The following is a 23,641-nucleotide window of genomic DNA, read 5'->3' on the forward strand; positions in this document are numbered from 1 at the left end:
TGTATAATTTTGCAGGTATCTCAGTCTTGAGATAAAACCCGTCACTCTTAAAGAAGGAATATATAGCTTGAATAATCAGCACACAGCGATCTCTCATTATGGTACATTTTAATAAAGAATAATAGTGACCACAATATCAAACAAGACTATATGGAGGATACAAGAAATTAAAAGACTGCCATAATTTCAACTTTAATAATCCTGCAGAAAAAGGCATCAAGATCCATCTCCCTTGTTAACATGATCTAAATACTAGATCTGTGGATCCTACCATGTGTCTCATGACAAACAGCAGCACAGAACCATTTCATTCTGTTTCATTCCATTTAAATAAAATAAAGAGGTTTATGACACTTCAGCACCCTATGCAAAGAAAAAAGAAGAGTAAACAATCTAGTGAGTTCAGTAGCAATAATCGGACATTTATAGGCATAGTAGGACAGAGTATAGTTAGCCATGCTTTCCTGAGAGAAGTAGTTTTTTTCCTTATTGAAAACATTTTTAAACGAGTCTTCGTGTAGACAATGTCCATTATGAATAACAAAAACAGATGTGGATTTCTAGGCACTTGAAAACGTGCGCTCTCTATTGCTAATGTTTCACTTCTGGACAGGGTCCATCAGAGTTAGCGTGGGCTGAGGAGGGGGGGCTGTAGACGCTCAGTAGTAGGAGGAGTAAGTGGAGGAGCGGGGACTGGAGTAGGAGGAGTCGATGGAGGCGACGGGCAGGAGAAGGAGACCGGTAGTGCGGTCCTTCTGACAGCGCGCCATGGCCTCCTTGTAGTTGATCTTTTGCTTGGTGATGGGGTCCACAACATCCTTGGTGTAGCAGGACTCGTCCTGGAGCTCCTTTGCCATGGCACTGTCGATCAGCTTCTGATTGACGGCTTCCGTTACGCTGATACGACCTGCCCGCTTGGGGTCCACCAGCCCTCCGGTCAGGTACTGCACCTCCATGTAGCGCATGGCGTTGTCCTTGGACATCCAGCCCTTCTGCACGGCCTCGCCCACAGAGAGGCGCGCCTTCGTCACGGGGTCCTCCACCCCAGTGAAGGCCTTCTGGGCGTTGAGAAGCCTATTCACACTGGTGGTGTCGATGAAGCCGCGCTCGGCTGCCTTGTGCACGGAGTAGCGGTCCTTGTTCGTGATGTCGACGATGCCCCCTGTGGCCGCCTGCGCCTCCAGCAACTTCTGCCCCGTGTTGGGGTCAATCAGCTTCCGGGTCATGGCGCTACGGATGGACATGCGGCTTTTGGTGGTGGTGTCAATCGCTCCAGAGATGGGATAGTTCTCATCGCCACCAAGCACATTCAAGCTGCTGCTTGTGAAGGAGGACCTCTGTGCAGAGAGGGGGGTATTGAGAAGGGGCTGTTTCTTGGTTTCGCCAGCAACCAGCAGGGCGAACTCTGAGATGGGAATCTTGCCCTCCCTGTAGAGCTGCACCTCCGTTGGGGTCACCTTCTTGTCTCTCAGGGCGTCCTTGATGGAGTACTGCTTGCCACTCTTGCGGTCCTGCAGCACGGAGGTCTCCCCATCGGGCCCTGTAGTGGTGACCTCCTCCCAGTTGCACTCCAGCTGCTGGAGTTGGATGTACTGATTGCGGTCTATCAGGCCAAGCATGTAGGCATCATAGGGTGACATGTCTTTGCCTGTTTCTGGGTCTAGAATGGTGATTTTGGTGGAGAGGTTGGTCTCTCTCATCTGGGTCTCACTGTTCTTGGCGTCTTCTTTCCGCAGAGACTCCTGCAGCTCCCTCAGCGTGATCTCCCGCTTGTTCAGTTTGTCCTTTTCATCCAGGATTTCCATTTCCAGACGCTTGATGTCGGTATCCATCTTGATGCTCTTCTGACGACTCATCTGGGTCCTCTCGCTCATCAGCTTGGACTGCTGCTGGAAGCTGATGCTGATGTGCTGCCTCTCAGACTCTAGCGTCCTCAGCTCCCGGATCATTTTCTCCTTGTCCCTCAGGAGGGAGTCCTTAGTCTGGATGAGGAGGGTCTCCTCCTGGGAAGTGTTGGTTCTCGCTCCTTGGAGACGGTTAAGTTTCTCGGTGAGCCGACGGATCTCATCCTCCAGGTCCCGCCGGGCATTTCTTTCCTGGTTCACCTGGTCCCTGAGGCGGGAGCGCTCACCCTCCAGCATTTTGTCCTTCTCCACCCGGATCACTTCTTTATAGACCGTCTTCTCAACGGACCTGTCTCTCTGCAGTATCTCCAGCTTGAGAGTGATGTTTCTGATTTCCCTCTCTAGGCGCATAATTTCATTCCTCTGCTTGTCCAGGTCTGTCCGAAGGCCACTGGTCACGACTTCCAGTTTGGGATCCCTCTCCACCTTCAGGACCTCCTCCATGATGATCTTCTCCTCAATGGGTGGTGGGGCAGTCTCGAGCTCATTGATTCGGGATTTGACCTGCCTGAGCTCCATCTCCACGGCGATCTTCTTCTGTCTCTCATCCTGCTGCTGCAGAAGCTTCTCCTTTTCCTCCACAAGGGCCCTTAGCTGTTGTACCTCCAACTCCAGCTGCCGTCTGGACTTCACCTCTTTATCCAGTTCCTTGCTCAGCTTCTCGTGATCCATTATCTGCCTGGGATCCTTCTGCAGACGCACAAGTTCCTGCACCACCACTTTTTCCTCAGGCTTCTGCCTCTCCAGAACAATGTACTTGTTCTGCAGGTCAAAGACCATTTCCTCCATTGTTCTGCGACGCTGGACTTCCTCGCGCAACTCCCTGTTGAGCCGGTTGGCTTCCTTTTCCAGAAGAGGGTCATTCTCATACTTAATCACCTCCTTGGTGACCAGCTTGGTCTCCACCTTGGATTTCTCTACTTTCCACTCATCCCTCTCCTTGCGCAGGAGCGGCAGCTGGAGCTGGGTGTTGTTGTAGGTGTTCTGCAGCTGTGTCACCTGCTCATTCAGCCTGTTCAACTCCCGGATGATCTCTGGGCTCCTCTCCTCTTTTATCACCTCTTGGGTCACCTCCTTCAGCTCCACTTTGGGCTTCTGGGACCGCAGGGCTTGGAGGTCCACCAAGACAATGCTGATTTCCTTCTCTAGGTCTGCACGTCGCCTGCTGGAGTCCTGCAGCTCCTTCCTCAGACGCGCCAGTTCAACTTCTGTCTCTGGATCTACTCTGTAGATTTCATTGATGATTTCCTTGATCTCTACCTTGGGTTTTGTTTGGTCCACCTGATTGTAGCGGAGCTGAAGCTTTGAAATCTCCGCAAAAAGGCTGTTATTCATGCTCCTCTCTTCCTCTATGAGGGTGCGGATTTTCTTGGACTCATTGATGAGCTCTGGGTCCTGCTCAACCTTCTTCACCTCTTTGGTGACAATCTTTGGCTGCACTGTGGGGATAATTCTCTCCAGCGTGTTGATCTGGCTCCTGATGTTGAAGATCTCATCGTTGAGAGATTTGCATCTCTGGCTTTCGTTTGAGATTTCATTCTCAAAGCTTCTGACCGCCCTCAGCATCTCAGGATTCTTCTCTACCTTCACCACTTCCTTCTTCACCACCTTTTCCTTGACAAGAGGCTGCTTCTTCTCCAGGATGGAGATGTCCGTTCTGATGTGAACGATATCAGTCTCTTTCAGTCGCACCTCCTCCTTCATCCTACGAATTTCATCTCTCAGCCTGCTTGCCTCGATGTCCAGCTGGGGATCTTTCTCAATTTCGGTCACTTCCTTGGTCAGCAGCTTGGGCTGGATGGTTTTCAGCTCCTGCTCCACGCTGATAATCTTCTTGTTGGCCACCTCAATCTCAGTCTGGGTTCTGGCCCTGCGGGAGCTCTCGTCTTGGATCCTGCTCCTCAGAGACACAAGCTCGCTCTCCAGCTTTGGGTCTCGGTAGTACTGCACCACTTCTTTCTCCTCCAACCTCTCCACGCCCCTTCTGCTCTTCAGGGACATCATCCTCTTCATGCAGTTGTCCAGGTCCATCTCCACACGGGTACGCCTGGAAGTCTCTTCAGCCAGGATGCTCTTGAGGTTATCTGTCTCCACCATGCTCTTCTGCTGTAGCTGCTGCTGCACGACTACCTGGTTCACTTTGTCTTCATTCTGTCAGCAGGAGATGAGAGATAGGAGTCAGAGTCTGTCCTTGATTCTGTTCACTTACACATTTTAATATAGGGAAAAGACAAATAGAAGGTTCTCAAACTGGGGGAACAGAATGACTGAAAATGGAATTCTCTTCTTCAACTGAATGTAAAGGTATAGAACTGTCCTATTTATACTACATTGAATTTTCTCATTAAGCACAGCAAGCGAAGAATATGTTTTCAAGGCAAATTAGCGAGAAAAACATGCACACAAGCTATTTCTTATTAATTCTATGTTATCAGTAAAATGTTTGGAATTGTTTCCCTTCCATTTTGCATTGATAACTTCATTGATATGTGCTCATAGCAGCAGTTCTTTCCCTTACACAAAGTATTTCAGCTTAAAAACAAAACGAGTAGAGATCTCTGGTCTCAAGAATGAGGTCCTCATTTTTGTTCTGAAGCCAAGCATGTTCAGATAGTCCCTGTGAGAGCAATGTGACCTACCTGAGCGATGATGTTCTTAGCGAAACCCATCTGGTTCAGCATCTGTTCATTCTCTGCGCTCACCTCAGCGTACCGGTTCACCAGGGCCTTTTCCTGTAACACAGTCGCACCATCAGCTCAGACAGCTCTGGTTACTGATTAAAACAGTGATTATGCCCAAAGCTTCGAAAAACAAAACAACTTTTTAACCTTGCAGGATTGGGTAACTAGCAGACAACTGCACAGACAGCTACAAGAGTTTCAAGTTCTACAATTCCAGGTTGTAATCATCACCATCATTATGGTTGCTGGAGATAGTGGACAGTGGTCATATCCTACTTAACCTGCAGGAGATGTCAAGGAAGTGCCTCATTTTTGATGACTAAATGTGAATATTTCTGCATCTGCTCTAAGCTTAAACAAAAATAGCTTAGTTTAATAGCTGAAACAAAAATAATTTCAGTTCTGTCCTTGGGATTTCCCAGAACAGGTGTGCACATGCAGTGTATCCAGCTCACCTCTCTCTGCACCGCATCTGCCAGGGAGGACGTTTGCAGCCTCTTCGCATCTGTGATTCCCACACTGGAGTCCAGAGTGCCACGGTACTTGTCGGAATTCGTCTCGTATTCCTGTCAAAGTGGGCAAAATCAAGAACTGTTCCACTGCATTCACCAAATATGGGAAATATGTCTCACATCTACTATATCTAATTTAATTACAGTTTCAGGTCATTAGATATTTTATAGGTGGAGAATATCTGATCAGGAGGGGGCTGCAAGCCCCCATTCATTCAAGGTTTGTTGTCAGCTGCAGCATGCCTGACAACCAAATATGCACGTGCACAAGTCATTTCAATCCACAGAGCCTGGTGGAATACCTCAAAAGCAGACAAATGCACATAAATGTGAAGATGTTTTACTGTATACATATTCTATAACTGAAAGGGTGTTCTTCAGACCTTTTTGCACATTTTTATACGATAAAAAATGTAAAAACATAAATGTTGCAAGGGCAATATAGGAGTGGAAGATATTGCTTCCGCTTATACATAGTTTTATGATTTTTTTGGGCGCAGAAGCACTGTCTTCTTTCATGAAGTCATGCTGGTCTCTTACACTGAGGACACTCTGTAGGTCGTTGGACAGATCCACAACGCGATCGACGTCTTCACCTTTCCTCCTGATGTCCTCCACCACTCTCTGCAAGGCAAAGACCCTCGGTGAACACATGATCTCTTGACATCTGCACAGGTCACAATGACCCCTAGCTGAGTAAACAAGTGATGTAGATCAACTGGTCATACAGTACATGCACGTGGGTTTATTGACCCAGTCCTTCATTACTCTACATCAATCCCAGCAACCCTAATGTGTAATAAGCAGCACACCTTCTCATTCTGGTACCCCATAGGCTAGAGCACTCCAGCACCCACAATTCCATCTCCCATGACCCCCCACACAATCTCACCTTCTGGGAGCTCTGCTTGGCATTGACCTGGGAGAGGCTGTCACCGGGGCTTATCTTGTTGTTTGGCAGACTGTTCAGGAAGGAGTTCAGTGATTGGGTGGTGCTCGTGAATGCCTGGTTCTTATTGGCGGCCTCCTGCATGAGATTCTCCCTGAAAGAGTTCAGGTGAGCGGAACAGCCAATCAGAAACGGGAGAAAGCAAGAGGGGTTGTCCAGGCATGGGGGGGGCGTGGGGGAGAGCTCACCTCTGCAGCAGCTGGCTGTTGACGTTGGCGTAGCGGTTCTTGAGCCGCTGCACCTCGGCCTCCTGGCGGCGGATGTCGGGGCAGTACTCCTGGTAGCCCTTCTGCAGGGAGCTGCACAGCTGCTCCGTCGTCTCCAGGTCCCGGCTCAGCTTCTGCAGCTCATCCTGCTTCCCGGCCAGCTCCTTCCGCATCCGCTGTAGAATGACGTGGAAAAGACTGAGCGCACTGAGCAGGCCAGCAGGACTGCAGCTGGGGAAATCGACGTCTTACACAGGGCAAATGATTTGCCTGGGCAGTTTGCAAATCCTTAATTGCATACAGAGGCTGCAGGCCCCAGGACTGGTGTAACAGTGTTATACTGACCATCCCAATCCTGTTTAAAAAGACTGACGGAGGCCCTACCAGCCCTGCTCCGAGCTGACCTCAGCGAAAGGTTAAGTGATGGCAGCTGTAGCTGGGGGTGCCCCGCCGGCTGCTCTGCCCACCTGGAGGTCCTGGGTGTGTGTCTGGATGGCATTGGGTGTGTCTGGCACACCTGTGTCCTTAGCCAGCCGGCTCTCAAATCCAGCGATAATCCCATCCACTTTCTTAATCTGGTTCTCCAGTTCCATGGAAGCATTGGCCCTTAGATAGAGATAGAGGTCAGGCTCAGCTGATTGCTTGTACGCTATCCAACAGCGCAGATGCATTGTGCATTCAGTATAAGAATGCCACCGTCCCAGCATTTCGACTTTTATTATGATTGTATCGACCGATGAGCCAAGTGCTGCATTTGTTGCTTTGTTGAAATCCCGATGATTATTTTAAAATAAGCATTGCTCTCAGCTGCATGCTATTTTAAAACTTTGCAGAAACAAACGGGTGAAGAGGGGTAAAAGGTATGGGAAAAGGGGTACCTAAGGCTTTCACATCCTGATGTAACCCTAACAGTTCTTGTACAAATTCGATCCCCGTCTGCCAGCACGCTCTGTCTGCCTGCAGGCAGGCAGGAGGGTAAGGGCTCGGCTTACTTCCTGGTGTAGAGGTCGCAGAGGGCAGTGATGTCGTCCTGCTTGTTCTTAGCGTTGCTGAGCTTGAGGGGCAGCGGGGACGGGGCGGGGCCGCTGGGCTGCTGGGCCAGCAGGGGCTGCACCTCCCTCTGCGCGGCTGCCCTCTCCTTCTCCAGGTCCTGCAGGGCCTTGGCTGCACGCTGGGTGGACAGACAGCACAGGACATCAAGCTGTGAGGGCTCAGCAGGGTCCAGCAGGGCCCAGTGCAGCCCTGACCACAGCTCACAGCAAAGCCAGGAGCAGCAAGGCCAAAACGAAAAGCCAGTATTGCTGCAATAGTCACAGTGTGGAGCCGACTTATGTCTAAGTAAAGAAATATTCAGCTTACACAGCCTTATGTAAGGAAAGTGAACTTAGTGGAGCTCCTTCCTATTGGAAATGAGGAATTGGATCAATAGAATTCTTTCAAGCGAGCTCCCCTGAGCTCAGTGTCATGTCGAATGTTATGAAAGTGGATTGTAAACCACTGTTGTGTGAGCTTTTGTTTTTAATTTTGTTAGGCTCTCTGTAATGCCCCGGCATGAAGGACAAATACATGCAAGTCGTGTCTTTCGTGCGCTTTGATGTGGACATTAAAACACACAGAAAGAAAGGGCACACGTTCTGCAAAGTATGGGCCAGATTCGGAGGGGGGCAGCCGTTGACACTCGACAGAATGAACTGGGGGGAGCCAGCGTGTGGTCTGAAGGGACTGGGCAGCCCCGGGGCTGGTCCCTGCGACAGGAGGGGCCCTCACCTCCTGCTCCTTCAGCCTGTTGGCCAGGTCCTGCGATGGGGAGCTGCGGTCCAGGGGTGTCCGCAAGCGCCTCAGGATGTCCTTCTCTGTCTGCGCCAGCTCCTTGTCTATCTGGTCGAGGCTGGCAGACAGCTGCTTCACCTTGGGGTCTTCAGGGGTGCTGGACACAAGCCCTGCAGCAGGACCACATGGGAATCCTTTAGTGTATCACACAGCCCAGTGCTGCCCCGCTGTGCCTCGGAAAGGCTGCAGTTTCAGTATCTTTAACTCGCTCAGTGCTTTCAGACCATAGCCTACAGTCTGGGCACTCAGGAAATCCCCAGCACTCTCCGTCCAGCCTGCCCCATACGCGCCCCGTCCATCCCCCGATGTAACTGCCCGTGTTTAAGGCCGCTCACCTGATCTCTGCGGCCGGACCGCCTCCAGCGTCTGGCTCTTCAGGGAGCTCTGCAGAGCCGCCCTCTTCTTCCTCAGCTCAGCCAGCTCAGCGCCCAGCCTGCACACCGAGCACAAGGGTCACACCGGAGCCGCAACGCGGGACGTCCGCGTGCTAACGATCCCAAGGGGCACGAGCCTGATGGCCTGGCTGGGTTCAGGTTTGGGGCTTTGTGTTTCTCTGTTGTGTAGTGCGGTGTTAGTGTTATGTGTTGTGTCTGTTGTGTAGCACACTTCAAGAGAAGATGAAAGCTCTTTGGGATCTGATCTTTTGCCACAGCATGGATCTAGAGAGACTGTGGGTGCCAGGCCTGTCTCTTTCTCACCTAAACTCAGGTTCAAGTACGTTCTTCCACTGTGCAACCCTTTTGTGTCTTTGTCTGGCCCAGTGCTGTTTTTTGTGTGTTTTTTGCTCTGGGGGTGGTGAGGGGATGCAGGAGAAAGTGCTGTTATATATTTTGTCATCTGGTTTAGTTTCACAGTGGAAACGTGGTTTACTACAGCAGGTGTCTGTGAAGGACATTCCTTTCCTAGTGTGTGAAGCCCACCCAACCCAGCCCAGCCCAGTCCAGTCCAGTCCAGTCCAGCCCGGCCCAGTCCTGTCCAGCCCCTCCCTCACCGGTCCACTTTGTCGATGGCTTCGTGGTCTGGGGGAGGAATGAGGAAGCAGACCCCTGGCAGGGTCTTGGTCTGTCCGTTGCTGGACTGGAGCACCCAGTTCTCAGCACTGGAGTTGTCCTTCAGGGTGCACTTCTCGCCGCGGGTCACTGATGCCTGGCAGGGTGCAGGACACGGCAGTCAGAGAGCAGACCACTCGGGCACAAAGACCAGGCGTCTCAGACCCACACTCAAGCCGCGGCAGATCGGGACGGGCGGCGGAGCTCAAGGCCGGACTAACAGAACAGGTTTCACATCATTCCTCTCTCGGGTTAGACTGTTTACAGAGAGATAGAGGTGCGTGCAGGAGTGGAGAGGCCCTTAGACACTTTAGTAACTGGGATGGTTGTGGGTTCAAATCCTGGGTGAGGTGCTGCTTGAGTACCATTGCATGACTTTCTTCACCCAGCATGCTCCAGTGGGATGCCCAGCTGTGCAATTGCACTCCATCAGCTAAGCAAATTAATAACATATACAGCATGGGTTTAAAGATGACCCTCTGGGGCAGCTCCGGACTCACCTCCTCCGTCTCCCAGTCGCACAGGGACTCCACGCTGGTGGGCTTGGTGGGGCTCGTGCGGCGCAGCTTGAGGGGGGCGATTTTGGTGCTGCGCTTCCTGAGGTCAGCCAGGAGCTGATCGTTCTGCTGCACCGTCTTCTCCTCGGTCTGGGGCGCAGAGAGACAGAGAGAGAGAGAGCTGACACAGGCGCGGGGCGCCGGGGGGTCGGGGGGTCAGGGAGAAGGGCAGGGGGGGTGAAACAGCAGATTTCCCCTGGAAATCCCAAGGAATCTGCTCCCTGTAGGTTGTTCCAGACTGCCTCTGTCTATGTCAAGAAATTTCTCCCTATCTACAGACTTAAAAGCATCTCCCCATTTCAGCTTTCACTAGTGTGACTGCTGATCCTGGAGCAGGCAGTAGGGTTGGCTTTGTTGCTAGTTAGTTCCTTTCTGGACAGATATTCGCCTCCCTGGTTGGGGAAACCCCAGCCCTGCCCGGCCTCACCTCCAGCAGCAGCTGCATCTCCGAGTTGGTCTTGTTGCTGAGGGCCTTGGGGTCCAGGCTGGCGTTGAGCTTCTTCAGGGACCCCGACAGGGTGTCAACATCGTCCTGGTACTGAGGAGCACGGAAAACAGACGCAGTGGCTCAGGAGGAGGTTTTTTCTTTGTCTTTTTAGATGGGAGCGGGGCTGGTTCAGGCGGAACGCTGTGGTCTGGGTTTGCTCTTTATCAGTGCAATGATCTCTTTTTTTTCTTTGTTACCTTTCTGTAATCCTCCACATTGTCCAGGTGAGTCTCCTGGCAGATGCAGAGGTTCAGGAAACTCTGCCACTCGTTCCTCAAAGCGTCTCTGTGAGCCTGCAAGAGACACGAGGATACTGTCAGGACTGCTGGACTCAAAGGGAGTGCAAAAGGAGGAATCATGAGCAATGACATTAGCAATGCTAACGTGCAATGCCTGTTCAAACTCAGACAGCAGTAGCCCGTGCTCTCCCTGGATTAAAATGCAGTGCAGTTCTCCAAGCACCTGCTAGGAGGAGCTCTGATCAACAAGGAAGAAGACCGGCTTCCAAAATGCTAACCAGTCAGCAGGCAGGTTTGTTAGCTCCTGCCAGTGATCTCCACCACTTACCAGACAAAGAAACAACCACGACACTGACTTTAAGAATAACTGTAGCCTGACCCCAGAAGTTATCAGGCATCCGTAGTCTGCCAAGGTTTAGATTATTATTTAAACCCCAGCTCAATGTGTATCTCTGTCTTAAGGACAGTTCCTACCTAATGGCTCCTTTTAAACTAGGCTTCCTCTCAGTGCTTTTCCCTGGGCTCTGACCTGGATGGTGGGGCTGGCCGGGTGCTTCATCTCGATGAGCCTGTCCCCGTCGTCCTGCAGCTTGTTCACCTCACTCTCGTGGGCCAGCAGGCTGTTGTTCTTGAAGTTCTGGTGGAGGACAGAAAGACGCCGGCAGAGGGAGTCAGAGACCCCTCCTGTCCCCTGGGAATGGTCATGCTGTGGCCCTGAGACCTGCTGCACGTCATCACATCACCTCCCCCTCCTCTCCTCCCCCCGCTCTCACCTCGTACTGCCGGCGGATGTCGGAGGGGTCCGTCAGGCGGTCGCTCCAGTCCTGCTTGAGGATCTTCTCCTGCTGCTCGTTCAGGTAGACCAGCTCCTTGGTGCAGCCCTGCATGTAGTCGTACAGGCTGCCCAGGTAGTGCCGCCTCCACTTGGAGTTTTCCTGCAGGAGAAGGCAGGAGGGGCGGAGCGCACGTCAGTCTGGCAGAGCTACAGTATGTCAGACCCTTTTCTCAGAGAACCACGCGACACGTGTAAAACAGGCCAGAGATTTCTTTATTTTAATAAAGAAAGGAGGACAGATGGAGTTGACAGTTTGACCTCGACTATTTCTCACTTTCCTAAGGACAGCAACAGGGCTTTTATTTTCTGAGATGAGCAAAATTTCCATACAAAAACATACATTTTTATGATTGGTCAGTAACAGTTTATTATAAATAAGGTGTAAACAAGGTCAGAAAGTTAAGCAGTTAGGTCAGCCTTGGGCAATTAACCAAATCCCTAATAAGCTAAGAGCTCTGTTCCCTTTCATGTTGCTAAGTCAAGCAGAGAGTACATGAGTTACACCTCAAGAGACCTTGGAGAAACTTAGGCCTGCTGGGAATGCACAAAACAGTAAAACAGCTCTTGAGGACTTAATTGTTAACTCCTAACAGGCATAGGTTCCTTCGAGTGTCTTAGCCAAGGCGCAGAAGGACACTTTCATCATATGTGTGGTTTTCCACATTTCTAGCAGTTTTTTGCTGTACTCGTTTTAAAAATGAAAATAAATGGTTTAGCTGTTCATGAAGCTTAAGAACTCACCAGGAGATTCTGGTATTGCTTCTGAATAGCTGCCAACTCCTCCTGAAATACCAAACACATGATCAAGAGAAAATACTTTGGGATCCTCTGTAATTTGTAGAGTCCTAGTGCTTCATTAACCGGTTTGTCACTCTGTGCAGTGGGCTAATCCTCTTGATGTGATGATATATAATTCCCTTCCCAGTGCTGGGACATACTATTGTGTTGTGTCACTCTCACCGGATTTACTCGTAGTGCAAAGGCATCTCATGTGTTTGCACTTCAGGCGACCATAATAAAGCCTGTATTCTGTAATATATACTGTATTCATAATTCAGTTTTCACAGAGTTGAGGACAACAGCACTCTGAATACAAGTTTGTTTCGAAGAGATATTAATAATCTCATGTATTGTCTTCTTGTTTGTATTTGCACTTATGAAAGCACCCACTCTGCTGTGAGTCAGGTTTTCCCACAGCCAAGACCCCTGCAGGAAACAGAACCCTCATTTTCCTGGTTGTGCAACCCAGTTCAGATGCAGGTCACTGCTAGCGCATCTTGAGAGAAGAAGCTGTGTGTTCTCAATGCTGTGTGCTTTTCACCCTATTGCATGACGATAAGGAGCGGTCATGGCTCTGGACTTGTAACTGGTTCAACTCCTGGGGGTGGGAAACTGCTGTGATACTTTCGAGCAAAGGATTTCACTCAGCCTGTTTCAGTAAATTACCCGACTTTGCACAAAAACTAAGTTAATGATAAAATAAAAATCTTGCACAGTGCAGTGTCATTATCACCCAGCAGGGGGCAATGTCAGCCTTACCGGAGAGCTGGTGCTATTAGCGTCCAGCTGGGGGCCATATGCTTCGATCTCTTTGTGCAGGATGTTATGGGAGGCAATTTGTTTCTCCAGCTCTGGCATCCCGGGGCCATATTCCTCTGTGTTGACCTGCCTCTGGACAAACAACACACACAGCAGGAGTCAGCAGGAGACGCTCAGGAATCCCCAGGAAGTGGGAGGAGGGGGTCAAAGGTCACAGGTGAAGGAAGGCTAAGGAGGTCAACCGTGCTGTGTGAGTTTTTACCAATCAAGTCAAGGAATGACGGAGACGGACATCTCGCCGACACAGAGGCGTGCAGAACCAACCTGTTTCTGATTGAGGATCTGCACCCAGCCAATTTTGGGTGCGAGACCGATCTCTTTCTTGGCCTCGTACACCTCGCGGTAGAACTTGCAGTCCGCGGACCAGCGGTCGTGGAGGTTGCTGACACTGCGTGAGAGAGGACAGCACGCGGGAGAGTCAGGCCTGAGGAGGCTGGAAACTTGAATAATTCCCCCAAGCTGGCACACGAGAAGGGCATTATGAGGTATGCACTGGCAGGGGGAGTGTTACGCGAGGCCAGCGGTGAAACGTCAGTATCCCTCCGGCCCCCCTCTCTAGCAGAAGGGCGTGTGGCCCGCGGGGGACTCACTCGCTCTCGATCTCGCTGGCCTGCGGGTGCTTCAGCTTCTTGGCCCTGTCCACGTCCAGGAAGAGGTCCTTCAGCAGGCCCTCCGCCTCTGCCAGGTTGTCGGCGTTCTCCTTCTGGTGCTGGAAGGGGAGGCCCTTCACCTGGTTCTCCTTGTCCTGCGGGCAGAGAGAGGGGAGGCGCGGCTCAGCGGCGGGGTGGCGGGGCGGCGTGCCAGCGTGCCTGACCGCCGCCCCGGAATCGCCCGTCCGCGCCCTCTTGCTGTGGCGCTCCTGAAGCGCCCCTCGGTGGTTTTCTGAGGGAGCTGAGACAGCGGCAGTCCCAGAATTGCCCCGTTTAGTACACGTTATATCCTATGACACGCATATTCAATTCTAATACGAATGAGAAAAGAACATGACACAGGGCGGCAGAGCCCTGCGCTTTCCTGCAAGAGGGAAAGAGCCTCTCCTGTAATGCTACCCAATCAAAAGGAATACCCCAGGGTGGACAGAGGCTCTTTATTTAAGCAGCCTGCTTGCTGCTTCGTTGCCGTCCCTCCCCATCAGGAGACACAGAGAGGCGTCCTGTAGGGGGAGCACAGCGCCTCCTGCACCACAGCGTCGATCCTGCAGGAGGCGCTGGTGTCACACACCCCAGGGGGTTGCAGGCTCTGGGCTGCTTGCTCCTTCCCTGTCCCGGTACAGTAGGTCTGGCTGACGCGCCGTGAGACTCGGGCTGCGCCACGGAGGGTCCTTACAGGGAGCCCATGGGGGACAGGCTGTCGGCCGCGCTTCAGTGATGCCCTGAGATTAGAGCCCCTCGTCCTCCAGCCTGAGCGGAACACTGCTGCAGGACCCAGCAGGAGCACTCTCAGAGGAGCCGAGCTTGGATCTTACCAATTTCAACTTCTCCTCTGCAGACAGAACGTCTCTCTCCACCCGGTCGGCGCTCTTCTGCATGCGGGCGATCAGCAGCGCCAGGTCGCTGGCTTGGGCCCTGGGGGGAGATGGGGAGGTGGGACGGTAACACAGTGCAGGACAGGTGGGCATCAACGCTGCAGAACTTTCGCAACACGCTTGTATGAGGGGGCTTGCTTATCGCCGTGCGCTACAACCTCAAAACGCTCGATAAACTTCTGTATTCTGAACACCTAGTTGTGTTCCCCGAGTTCTTAATTTCTGGGTCTGCCACCAACCAAGAATGACAGTCAGAGATTTTGATCGCCAAACATATATCGATTGGCCGCTAAAACCTGAGGACTGCTTTTTCTGACAGGACTCACCTGATCATACTCCCGCTGTGAAGGAAGCAAAGGAACAAGGGCTGCACTGTCCATAGTAAAAGCAGAGTAAAGGTCACGAGCCGCAAACATAAAAAGAGTGACGGTTGAGCTGTGGCCATTTGGCCTGTCTGGCCAGCTTGGCCATCAGTAGTCGATCGATCCCAGGATTTCCTCTAGTGTATTCTTTGAAGAAGCCAGGGTATCGGCTTCAACAACACGGCTGGTCAGCTTGTTCCACACTCCCACCACTCTGTGTGTAAAGAAGTGCCTCGAGTTCGTTCTCGATTGCAAAGGCATCACTGCCATTCCAGCTGCTGTGGCGCAATCGGCTGAAGTGTCACGATCCCTGCTTTTCACTACATTGGCTACTTTTGCTGTTTTTGGTTGCTACATTGAAAGTCACGCATTTCAGGACACTCCTTCAGCCAACTAAGGGAGAAAGAATGTGACTCTGGTGTGTCTGTTTAATCTAGCTACCTTCCTTACTCTCTCTTCACAAGTGCTGTCTACCTGCTCTCTGATCTGTAAGACCGGTTTGCCAACTGAGTACAGATCCATGTATCTGGGATGTTTTTAAATATTCAATTTGTGTGCAGTCAACAGGCAGTGGCATCTCTCAAAGTAAAACACAAAGCTCGATGCCCCCCCACAAACCGTGACAGTGTTAAAATACCATTGTAAATTATTACTAGCAATAGACTGAATAAGGTCTTCATTAACCTTATCTTATCTGCAGAAATGTCATCTATTATAGACCTGAATAGATTATTTCCTTCTGTGGTTCATTTTTTATTTCTGTCCTAAAAGAGAAGGCTGTTGTTGACACCAAGTTCCAAACAAAAATATTTCTAAACAGTGTCCAGCTCTTTCAGTGGTATTCTTGCACAGCCTGTTAAGACTCACTTTGAAGCACTTAGGAGCAGCTGGACAGCTCCTCGGGGCTGCCTTTGAAAGGTCAGGGCCTTGGTGGATTTTGGACACTTGAATCAGTTCCTGTCATAATCTTCTCTGTTCAAGAGTGAAGATATTCGATTATTTTAGTAGGGCTTATTTGGTTGCTCTTCTCTGGAATCAGTCCAGAGAAGAAATATCTCTTGTGACACACTGATGAAAACAGAACACAATATTCTACATGACGTCTTGCAAGAGCATTGTGCAGTTTTGACAAACATTCCTTTTTTTGTTGATAGGAATTCATTGATTCCTTGATCATTCTAATGTAATGGACTGTACTGTATATCCTAGCATTTTGGTGTTCCTTTTGAATGTTTTTGTTCCTCCACGTTGACCAGAAGATGAAAATGATGTCTGTTTCACAGACGGCACTCTAAAGCCATGAGTCTGGCAACTGTAAAGAGTGCCCTAACGTTTACCTTCTGTGTGGTAAAAGTGCAAGTCTTCAATAAGGTGTGCTAGATAGTTTGGTTTTGTTTTACGGCGACATTTTCCGTCGCATTCAGAAAATGCACAGCACCTCCCGCAGCAGGCAGAGAAGCCCAGGAAAGAGCCGTATTAAATTCTCTCAGCTCTCTGAGCCACAGGCCTGGGAAAGTGGGACACCCTCTCGGCCTCTGCCTGGGGCTCTTTGCCTGCTGTAAAAACACACACCGGGATTAGGAGTTAAATGCTACCAGTGTGTTGCCACCCTTCTCAAAAAGAAAAGGAGTTCTGGCTTCCTCTTAATCCCATGACCCTTGAAGATTACACCCAGCGTAATCCTGAGAGCTCTTTATATATTCCATATGCAGAAGGGCTGTGATTGCATCGGCCCCTTTGTTCTTAATCCTTTAAAGAGCACGATTCCCAGAGCCTTTATCTTCAGTCGCTATCTTCAGTGTCATTTTCTTTGAACCACAAAAAGAGAAATGGTTTTGAGGGCAGGCAGGAAGGCCAGAGGTATTTTACCCACTAAAACCTGAAGGAGCAGTGATTCAGTTCAGGTTTGTTTTCCACCTGCAGTTCAATGCATTTTGCCGTTTGTCTTTAAAGAAAAATCAAAGTGCCTGACAACTACAACAGCAGAAGTGTTAAAGACTCGAGTTCCTCTCAAGAACACTGGCAGGAAGACAAGGCTGTACTTTAAGTTAAATGCAAAGAAGACTCTGCCTCTCGTGAGAAATGCTACAGAAACCATGTCAGGAGTCCTGGAATGTTTTAACAGTACAAATAAATGATAGTGAATTAATTTATGTAATTAAGGATGCAGCGGAAATTAACTGGAAGCTGTGGTATTTGGCTATCCTCCTACTGTGCCTGGAGTAACACATATACTTGCAAGTTAACCCCTAAAGCACCTTACACCTAGTAGTCATGCAGTTCTAAACCCTTCCTGAGAATCACTTCAAAAAGATGAAAAGAAGCATACAGCACACATACAAACACATACAAACTCCCAAACCACAAAGTTAATCAGAACTAGCCCAGGCCGACAACGAAAATGAACTTTTCGTTCGCTGCAAACAGGGCTCTTTGCTATGCAGAAGTGAGCTGGAACAAGACCCACTCAGTCTGAGGAAGTCAGAAGGGTCTGTTTCCATCACTGGTCACAGCGTCTCCTGTCAGACTGGCAACACACTCCACAGCACAACAAACCAACCGACACCCCTCACAGCTACAGCTGGTGGCTGCATATGACACAACTTCAGGACAGACATACCACCCTCCACTGCATATTTATTTCCAGTAATTGGTGTTCAATTCCAAAACAATTCTACATTCAGTAGAGACTGGACCAAAGTGAGAAATGTTTCAAATTTGAGTGTCGCAGGCTGGCCCCCCTCCCATCCCAGGATGCAGTAATATAATGGCAGGAAGCGGTTTGTAGGAGTGGACAGGACTCTGAGCTGCAGCTTGAAGGTTGCAGGTTCAAATCCCAGGTGGGGCATAGCTGCTGTATCCATGAGCAAGGCACGTCCTTCCGATTGATCTAATAAAATACCCATGTACATGAGTATAAATCCTTGACGATGCACAAACTTATCAGTTAAACAAATTAGAAATTTGTTTGACTGATAAGTAAAAAGGCTCTGCAATTATTCAACTCTAGAGCTGTGTTTTGCTCTAAGATAAGATCAGATCACTTTATTGGCCATGTACAATTTCTTGTATTAGGAATTTGTCTTTTCGCATACCCCAACTTGCTCTCTTTTAACTTCGTCATTAAACTAGTTGGACCATTATCGCTGTGTAAATGGCCATCAGATGTCTAAGTAGATTGTTAAGTACAGCTGTTCCTTGTTTCTCACACAAATACATATACATTTTCATACAAATGAATGCTCTTAGCAGTCTCTTTGGCAGCTTCCTGCCTACCTCTTGCTAAAAGGCACACGTACTGAAATCCAATTCAGTTAGGCTGCATGTGTCAGTGTGCTTGTTTAGCCTTGAATATTTAACAGTTTTCACGGACAGATCGATGCACAGACACTTAAAGGTTAAGATGCTCGTACAGTCAGGATCCTCCGTCTCATTGAGCAGGTTTTTTGAGCGGGCCGAAGAATCATCCTGCTGGTCTTTGCTCCACAGGAAGTGTCTGGCACATCTGGAGCCGCACGTTTTTCTTTCTGCCAAAGAGCACAACTTGGAAGCGCAGTGGTCAGGTTGAGGGGTGTACAAGCCTCGACCAGATGACCACACCTGTCTCACCGATGGACACCCCAAGGCAGGGTCCGAGGGGAACATGTGCAAAGTACGTCACGCATGTGCTACTTGTGACCACACTCACTGCTGACTGTAGGAAGGCCTGGAGTGCAGAACAAGCCAGAAATTAAAGAGACAAAGCAACGAGAATCGTGGCGATGAGGTCCATAACCTTCAAGAGTCACTTGCTGCTTTTTCTACAATATTGGTACACCTTTCAAAAACCTGGAAGACCATTATAAGACCTGTTGTGCTGTATATGAGTTAGCACTGATGATTTCCAATTCTGTTGCACATAACGCAGTGTATTTAAACATTCAGATTCAGCAAGCAGACAGCACAATCTTAGCTCTGATTTTGTCATTGTTGAAGATGTAACACATAATCAAACAGAAATAATTATTCATTAACCTTTGCCCAGGCTTGTGGGTTTTGATTACACTGAAAAGCCAATCAGAAATACTATTTGCCTCTGTTCTGTCCCAGCATGTTGTGCAACTTTCTCAAACCTGTTTATTGTGGGGACACACCTAGCTGTGAAACTGTGCCATGCGTATATGTGTGATATTGAACATATTATAACAGAGGTATATATAAGTTTTATAAGGTAAAACTGCACCTACAAAACAGCTAAAAATACTGGGGTTGTATTTTGACCTCAGCTTATTCCCATTTTATGACAACTATGTGGTCACCACATGGATTGTGTGAAAGGGCTTCTGAAGAGTTGTGTTAAGCTGTATTAGTGCTACAGGTGCTCAGTGCTTAAGGTGCATCAGGCAGTCTGCCCCAGGGCAGCCAGGGGCCACAGCCTGGAAGAGCCGGAATGGATCAGTGGCGTCTGGAAGCAGGCTGGGCTGGTTGGAGGAGTTCCTCCCTGCACTGTTTCAGTGGCAAACAACAACAACAATTAGTCGTCCCTCCTCTCTGCCTCACTGTTCCATTGACACCTACACCCTGTGTGCCACCCCCCACCCTCACTCGCACACACACACAGTCTCACACACACCCACTCGCGCACACACACACACTCACTTGCACACACACACACACTCTCTCGCACACACACTCACTCGCACACACACACAGTCTCACACACACCCTCACTCGCACACACACACACAGGCTCTTCATTTCCACCCTTCAGTCCACAGGAAACACCAGGGACCCAGGATTAATACACACAGGACTGCGCTCTGGGCCCTGGGACCTCGGCACTCCCCTCACACAGAGGCCTCCTGCCTCCTCTCCTCCTGAATGTGGGTTACTGCCATCGAGCTCCCCCTACGCACAACCATTCGCGAGGCTGTAATTAGCTTTGATTCGATTTGTAAGTCATGATCAATCAGCCTCAGCCCCCGAGCCACTGAGGAGGTGCCTCCTTGCTTTGTCATTGTGCAGTGTGTTGAGCTCATCCTTACACATCCTTATTCCTTCCGTAAATAAGATCAGGAGGACGGCCCATGGTCCGCGAGAGGAGCTGTTCGGCATGTCCAGCCGGTTTGGTACCTAGTTGCTAATTCTCATCCACCTGGTGTCTTGTCCAGGGTATCGGCTTCAACAGCATGACTGGGTAAGTGGCGCCATACTCCCACAACCCTGTGCGCAAAGACTGCCTTGTGTTCTGCAAATCTGCTTTTGATTTCTTTGTCTTTGGTTGATTGCTTTACCTTGTCTGCCAAAGACAGGTAATCATTCGAAGGAGGTTTGCATTAAGTGTGGCTTCTTTTCTGATGTACACGCGCAAGTCCCAGTCAACACGGTACAGAAGATCAGGCTGCTGCACAAATGTGGTTACACTGGAGCAGAGCTAGGAGGCTATAGCCTGCATCACCATAACCACAAGTGCACAGCATGGTGGCTACTGGGACCCATAGGGGACTCACAGAGACTGCACAGGGTGACCGTGTGACAGGGGATCACTACAACAGTGTGGCAGCGCTCGAGACAACAGAGGCAGGAGTCCTCACAGCTTTCCTCTCCATGATGCAAACCTCTCTCACTCTTTGTGCCCAGCCTTAAAAGAGCACGAATGAACATTGCACGAAGTAACATATGTGCGTGATTCAACTCCGCAAGCAGCTCGGTTTCCTGTAACACAGTCAAGACTTGACCTTTTTTTTTGTCCAGTGTGAACAATGTGAGTCTGAAAGGCTTCAGGCAGAAGACAAAGGCGAATGAGGTCAGTGAAACATCTGCGTTACCTCACGAGAGGACAGCACACTCCAGGTGAGGTCGCCTGCCTCCAGATTGCACTGCCTTCTTTCCGTTAAGATTCACCCACTGCTGCCCTAGCCTGGGGCAACTACACTCACCGAAACGGCACCCGTGTCGAGCAGGGTGTCCCCCCGAATCCACACACTTCCACACACAACGCAACACCTTACAACGCCCGACAACGGCGCGGTGCGGTAGAGGTGCTTCTGACTGCTGCGGGAAGTGGCAGAAATGTAACCTCTGAGAAACGGCAATGCAGTTTTGTTTGAACATCGATAACTAAACTACCGAGCTGCAGAAAACCACGACGACAATAATTGTTACAAAAATAATTTGTCACTTGGCAACTCGTCATCTTCTACAGAGGTCTCTCCCCTTACTTCAGCATAAAGCGCTTTGTAATGGTTACAAACCTACATCAACACTGATAAAGTTCACAGTCAATACGGGTCTGTTACAATAGTTTGTAATCCATATAGTCTGCACTGTATTTGTTCTCTAATTCTAAGGTTACGCAACAGAAAACCACAGGAGTTTCAAACAAACCAGCACTCCCGTTTCCTGAATTAAATCAGCCAGCGCAGCTTCTGTAACAGGTAGCTGTTACAGCTTTTCCGTACCTTGACGACTGAGCTTTACCTTTGCTTTGCAACCTCACACCTCCACACCATGAGCAATAAGTTTAAATAAAGAAGGATGGATTTCAAATCCACCTGATATTAATCTGACACAAAGACCAAGAACTGTTAATGCACTATGAAGCATAAACGTAAAAAACAGGTAGCAGGGTACCGTATTGTGAACTGTGAATAATAATTTAAAAGGGGAAACTCATTTTCTCTGTTCTGATTTTCTTCACGGGCATAACATAAAAAAGCAAAAACACATTTTTATAACTATTGACCGAAGTCTTGAGTATCTTTGTTGCGCTTTAGAGCTCAATAAGCAACAAGAAAACTTCCGCCGTGATGGACAAAAATCTTTGAAATTCCTAAACAAGGGGGTCTGAACTTTTGTCTCACTGGCGTCATTCACTTCTGACTCTTCCGAAGTAGAATTCAATTTATAGTTAAATGACGTAAAACCGCATTTGTCAAAATATATAATGTAACGTTTTGAAAGCAACTCAATCTCATATTCAGATGTAACACCCCTTCGCTCTTTACTGTCGCAAATATGTATCAAATATCTGGTAATACATTTCTTAAAAATACAAAACCACTAAATCAAAGCATACTAAAATCATAAACCTTAGAAAACAAACAAAAAATTCTTCATAAGAAAAGATTCATAATGATGAGCCCCAAATTGTCCAGAGAGTATTTTCTAACCTACAGTATGTACAGTGTGTATTGTCAAGGGAAAGAATAGCCAAGGGTAGGAGAATTGTTTTGACGATTCGTGAGGAATAACCTTTTCGGATTCCAGGCAGGTACACAGATTATCACTTATCAAAAGCGTCTGGGAACACGGAGAGGACAATCAGTTCAGTACAGCTCATAACTCTGAACTTTTTCTAGGATAAATACGTCTCATACACCTATGAACTCCCGCAGTCCGTGTGTCCGATACCGATACTACGCTTTCTTAGTGTAAATACGCTCCTGCAGCAGAACTGACAGCATTATCACACTCCTCAGCTGGGTGAGTTTGCGATAGTCTGTGGGCGGTGAAGCGCGCCCATGTTCTTTTCGGACGCGTCCAGATGGTTCGGAAGACAGCTCTAAATCTTTCCCAAGATATTACTGAACGGTGCTTTTAAAGCAACCGCCGGGTGGCAAAGTTATCGAAAGGGCAGAGGAGAAAGGAGAGACACGCATGACCTCTCCACCACCCGTCCTTCGTGGTAACCAGCAGTCAGATTCGGGCGGGCTGGAGCCCAGCTCCTTGCGGACCGGAAATGAAAAGAAAACGGACCGTGGCACCCGCAGCCCCCGGGGTTCACTCACTTGCTCATCTTGCCCGACACCTTCAAGGTGTTGCTGTCCTTTTTCTTGAACATCCTGGGGTCCTGCGTGCCTCAGTCCCTGCTCGGATCCACAGCTCGCTCTCTCCTCTGCCACTGGCTCTGCGGGTCCCGGCGAGACACTGATCTGTTAAAGCTCTCCTGCCCGGCTCCACCCTGGGAGCAGGTGTGCCGTCACTGGGACACTTATCTTGTTTCACAGGACTGGGTCAACCTGTTTCACATTCCTGTTTGCTGCTGCTCTGGGGTGGTTTTTTTTTTGTCTTCTCTCTTTATTTTTTTTCCCAAAGCGGTGTCCCCTACACCGAGCAGTCAATACACGTACCCCCAAGACCCCCCTTCAAGGCAGACGTCTGTATGCTCGCACGCTCTCCTTTATGCTGCCTTCCTGTCTATTAGTGTGGTGATGTATTGAAAAGCATGGGTTTAGTGGGGGAGGATACATGGATTAAATAGAATATAGCAAGCAAAACCCAGTCATGTTAATAAAATAAGAAGACAATTAAAGCAGAATAAGCGACTTATTAAGACTCAAAGAGAAACATTAAAAAGGACACCGCATGAGAGGAAGCTATCTGACCCATCAATAGCTAATGAATTCCAGAATTTCCATGAAAAACTGGACACAGCCTGGAAAGGAAACACATCTGTGGGCACAGTCTGGAGTACAGGGGGCTGCACTGCCCCCTCCTGGGCGGGGTTTGGTATGGCAGCCTTAGTGGAGGGACAGGGTGGAAAAGTTCACATCTGCAGGTGGAGGAACATCACTTCTGGAGACAGGCAGATAGGAATAACAGCTGAAGCAGCCCCTCCAGGACTATGGAACCTTGAGCCCACCTCCCCCTATTCCAAGACTTTGGAGCACACACGGAGACAGAGCACAGAGACTCCTCACCTCCTGCATGTGCTACTCTCCAGTGTGGAGGAGCCGAAATCGTCTTTTTTAAAATCGGCCCTTGGAAGTTATAACTTCCTTACAAAACTCAGCAAGCACACGGACACGTACACCTTACACATTGCTAGGTTTCTCAGACATTTCAATAATGTTTTCCGTTTTCCAAAGCCTTCATGGACTGACATACCTTCCTTGAAAGGGAACGCATGGCTGTTCTCATTCTGG

General features: G+C 49.3%; 1 protein-coding gene across 1 annotated transcript; it reads right to left on the reverse strand.

Annotated features, from left to right (window-relative positions):
• Nucleotides 1-91: 91 nt before the first annotated feature.
• Nucleotides 92-22,679, reverse strand: evpla (envoplakin a). Its single transcript, XM_088927960.1, has 22 exons — nt 22,505-22,679; nt 14,314-14,413; nt 13,439-13,593; nt 13,113-13,236; nt 12,789-12,920; nt 11,991-12,032; nt 11,188-11,349; nt 10,944-11,051; nt 10,373-10,468; nt 10,116-10,226; nt 9,632-9,778; nt 9,074-9,228; nt 8,418-8,515; nt 8,020-8,192; nt 7,245-7,423; nt 6,720-6,858; nt 6,235-6,428; nt 5,990-6,140; nt 5,638-5,721; nt 5,041-5,151; nt 4,544-4,636; nt 92-4,055 (listed from the first exon to the last, which is right to left on the reverse strand). The coding sequence occupies exons 1-22, from the start codon at nt 22,555-22,557 to the stop codon at nt 660-662; spliced, it is 6,003 nt and encodes a 2,000-aa protein (XP_088784086.1). The 5' UTR covers nt 22,558-22,679; the 3' UTR covers nt 92-659.
• Between the last annotated feature and the right edge of the window lie 962 nt (nt 22,680-23,641).

This window comes from Atractosteus spatula, chromosome 11 (genome assembly GCF_055471065.1).
Source record: "Atractosteus spatula isolate fAtrSpa1 chromosome 11, fAtrSpa1.hap1, whole genome shotgun sequence".
Lineage (NCBI taxonomy): Eukaryota > Metazoa > Chordata > Actinopteri > Semionotiformes > Lepisosteidae > Atractosteus > Atractosteus spatula.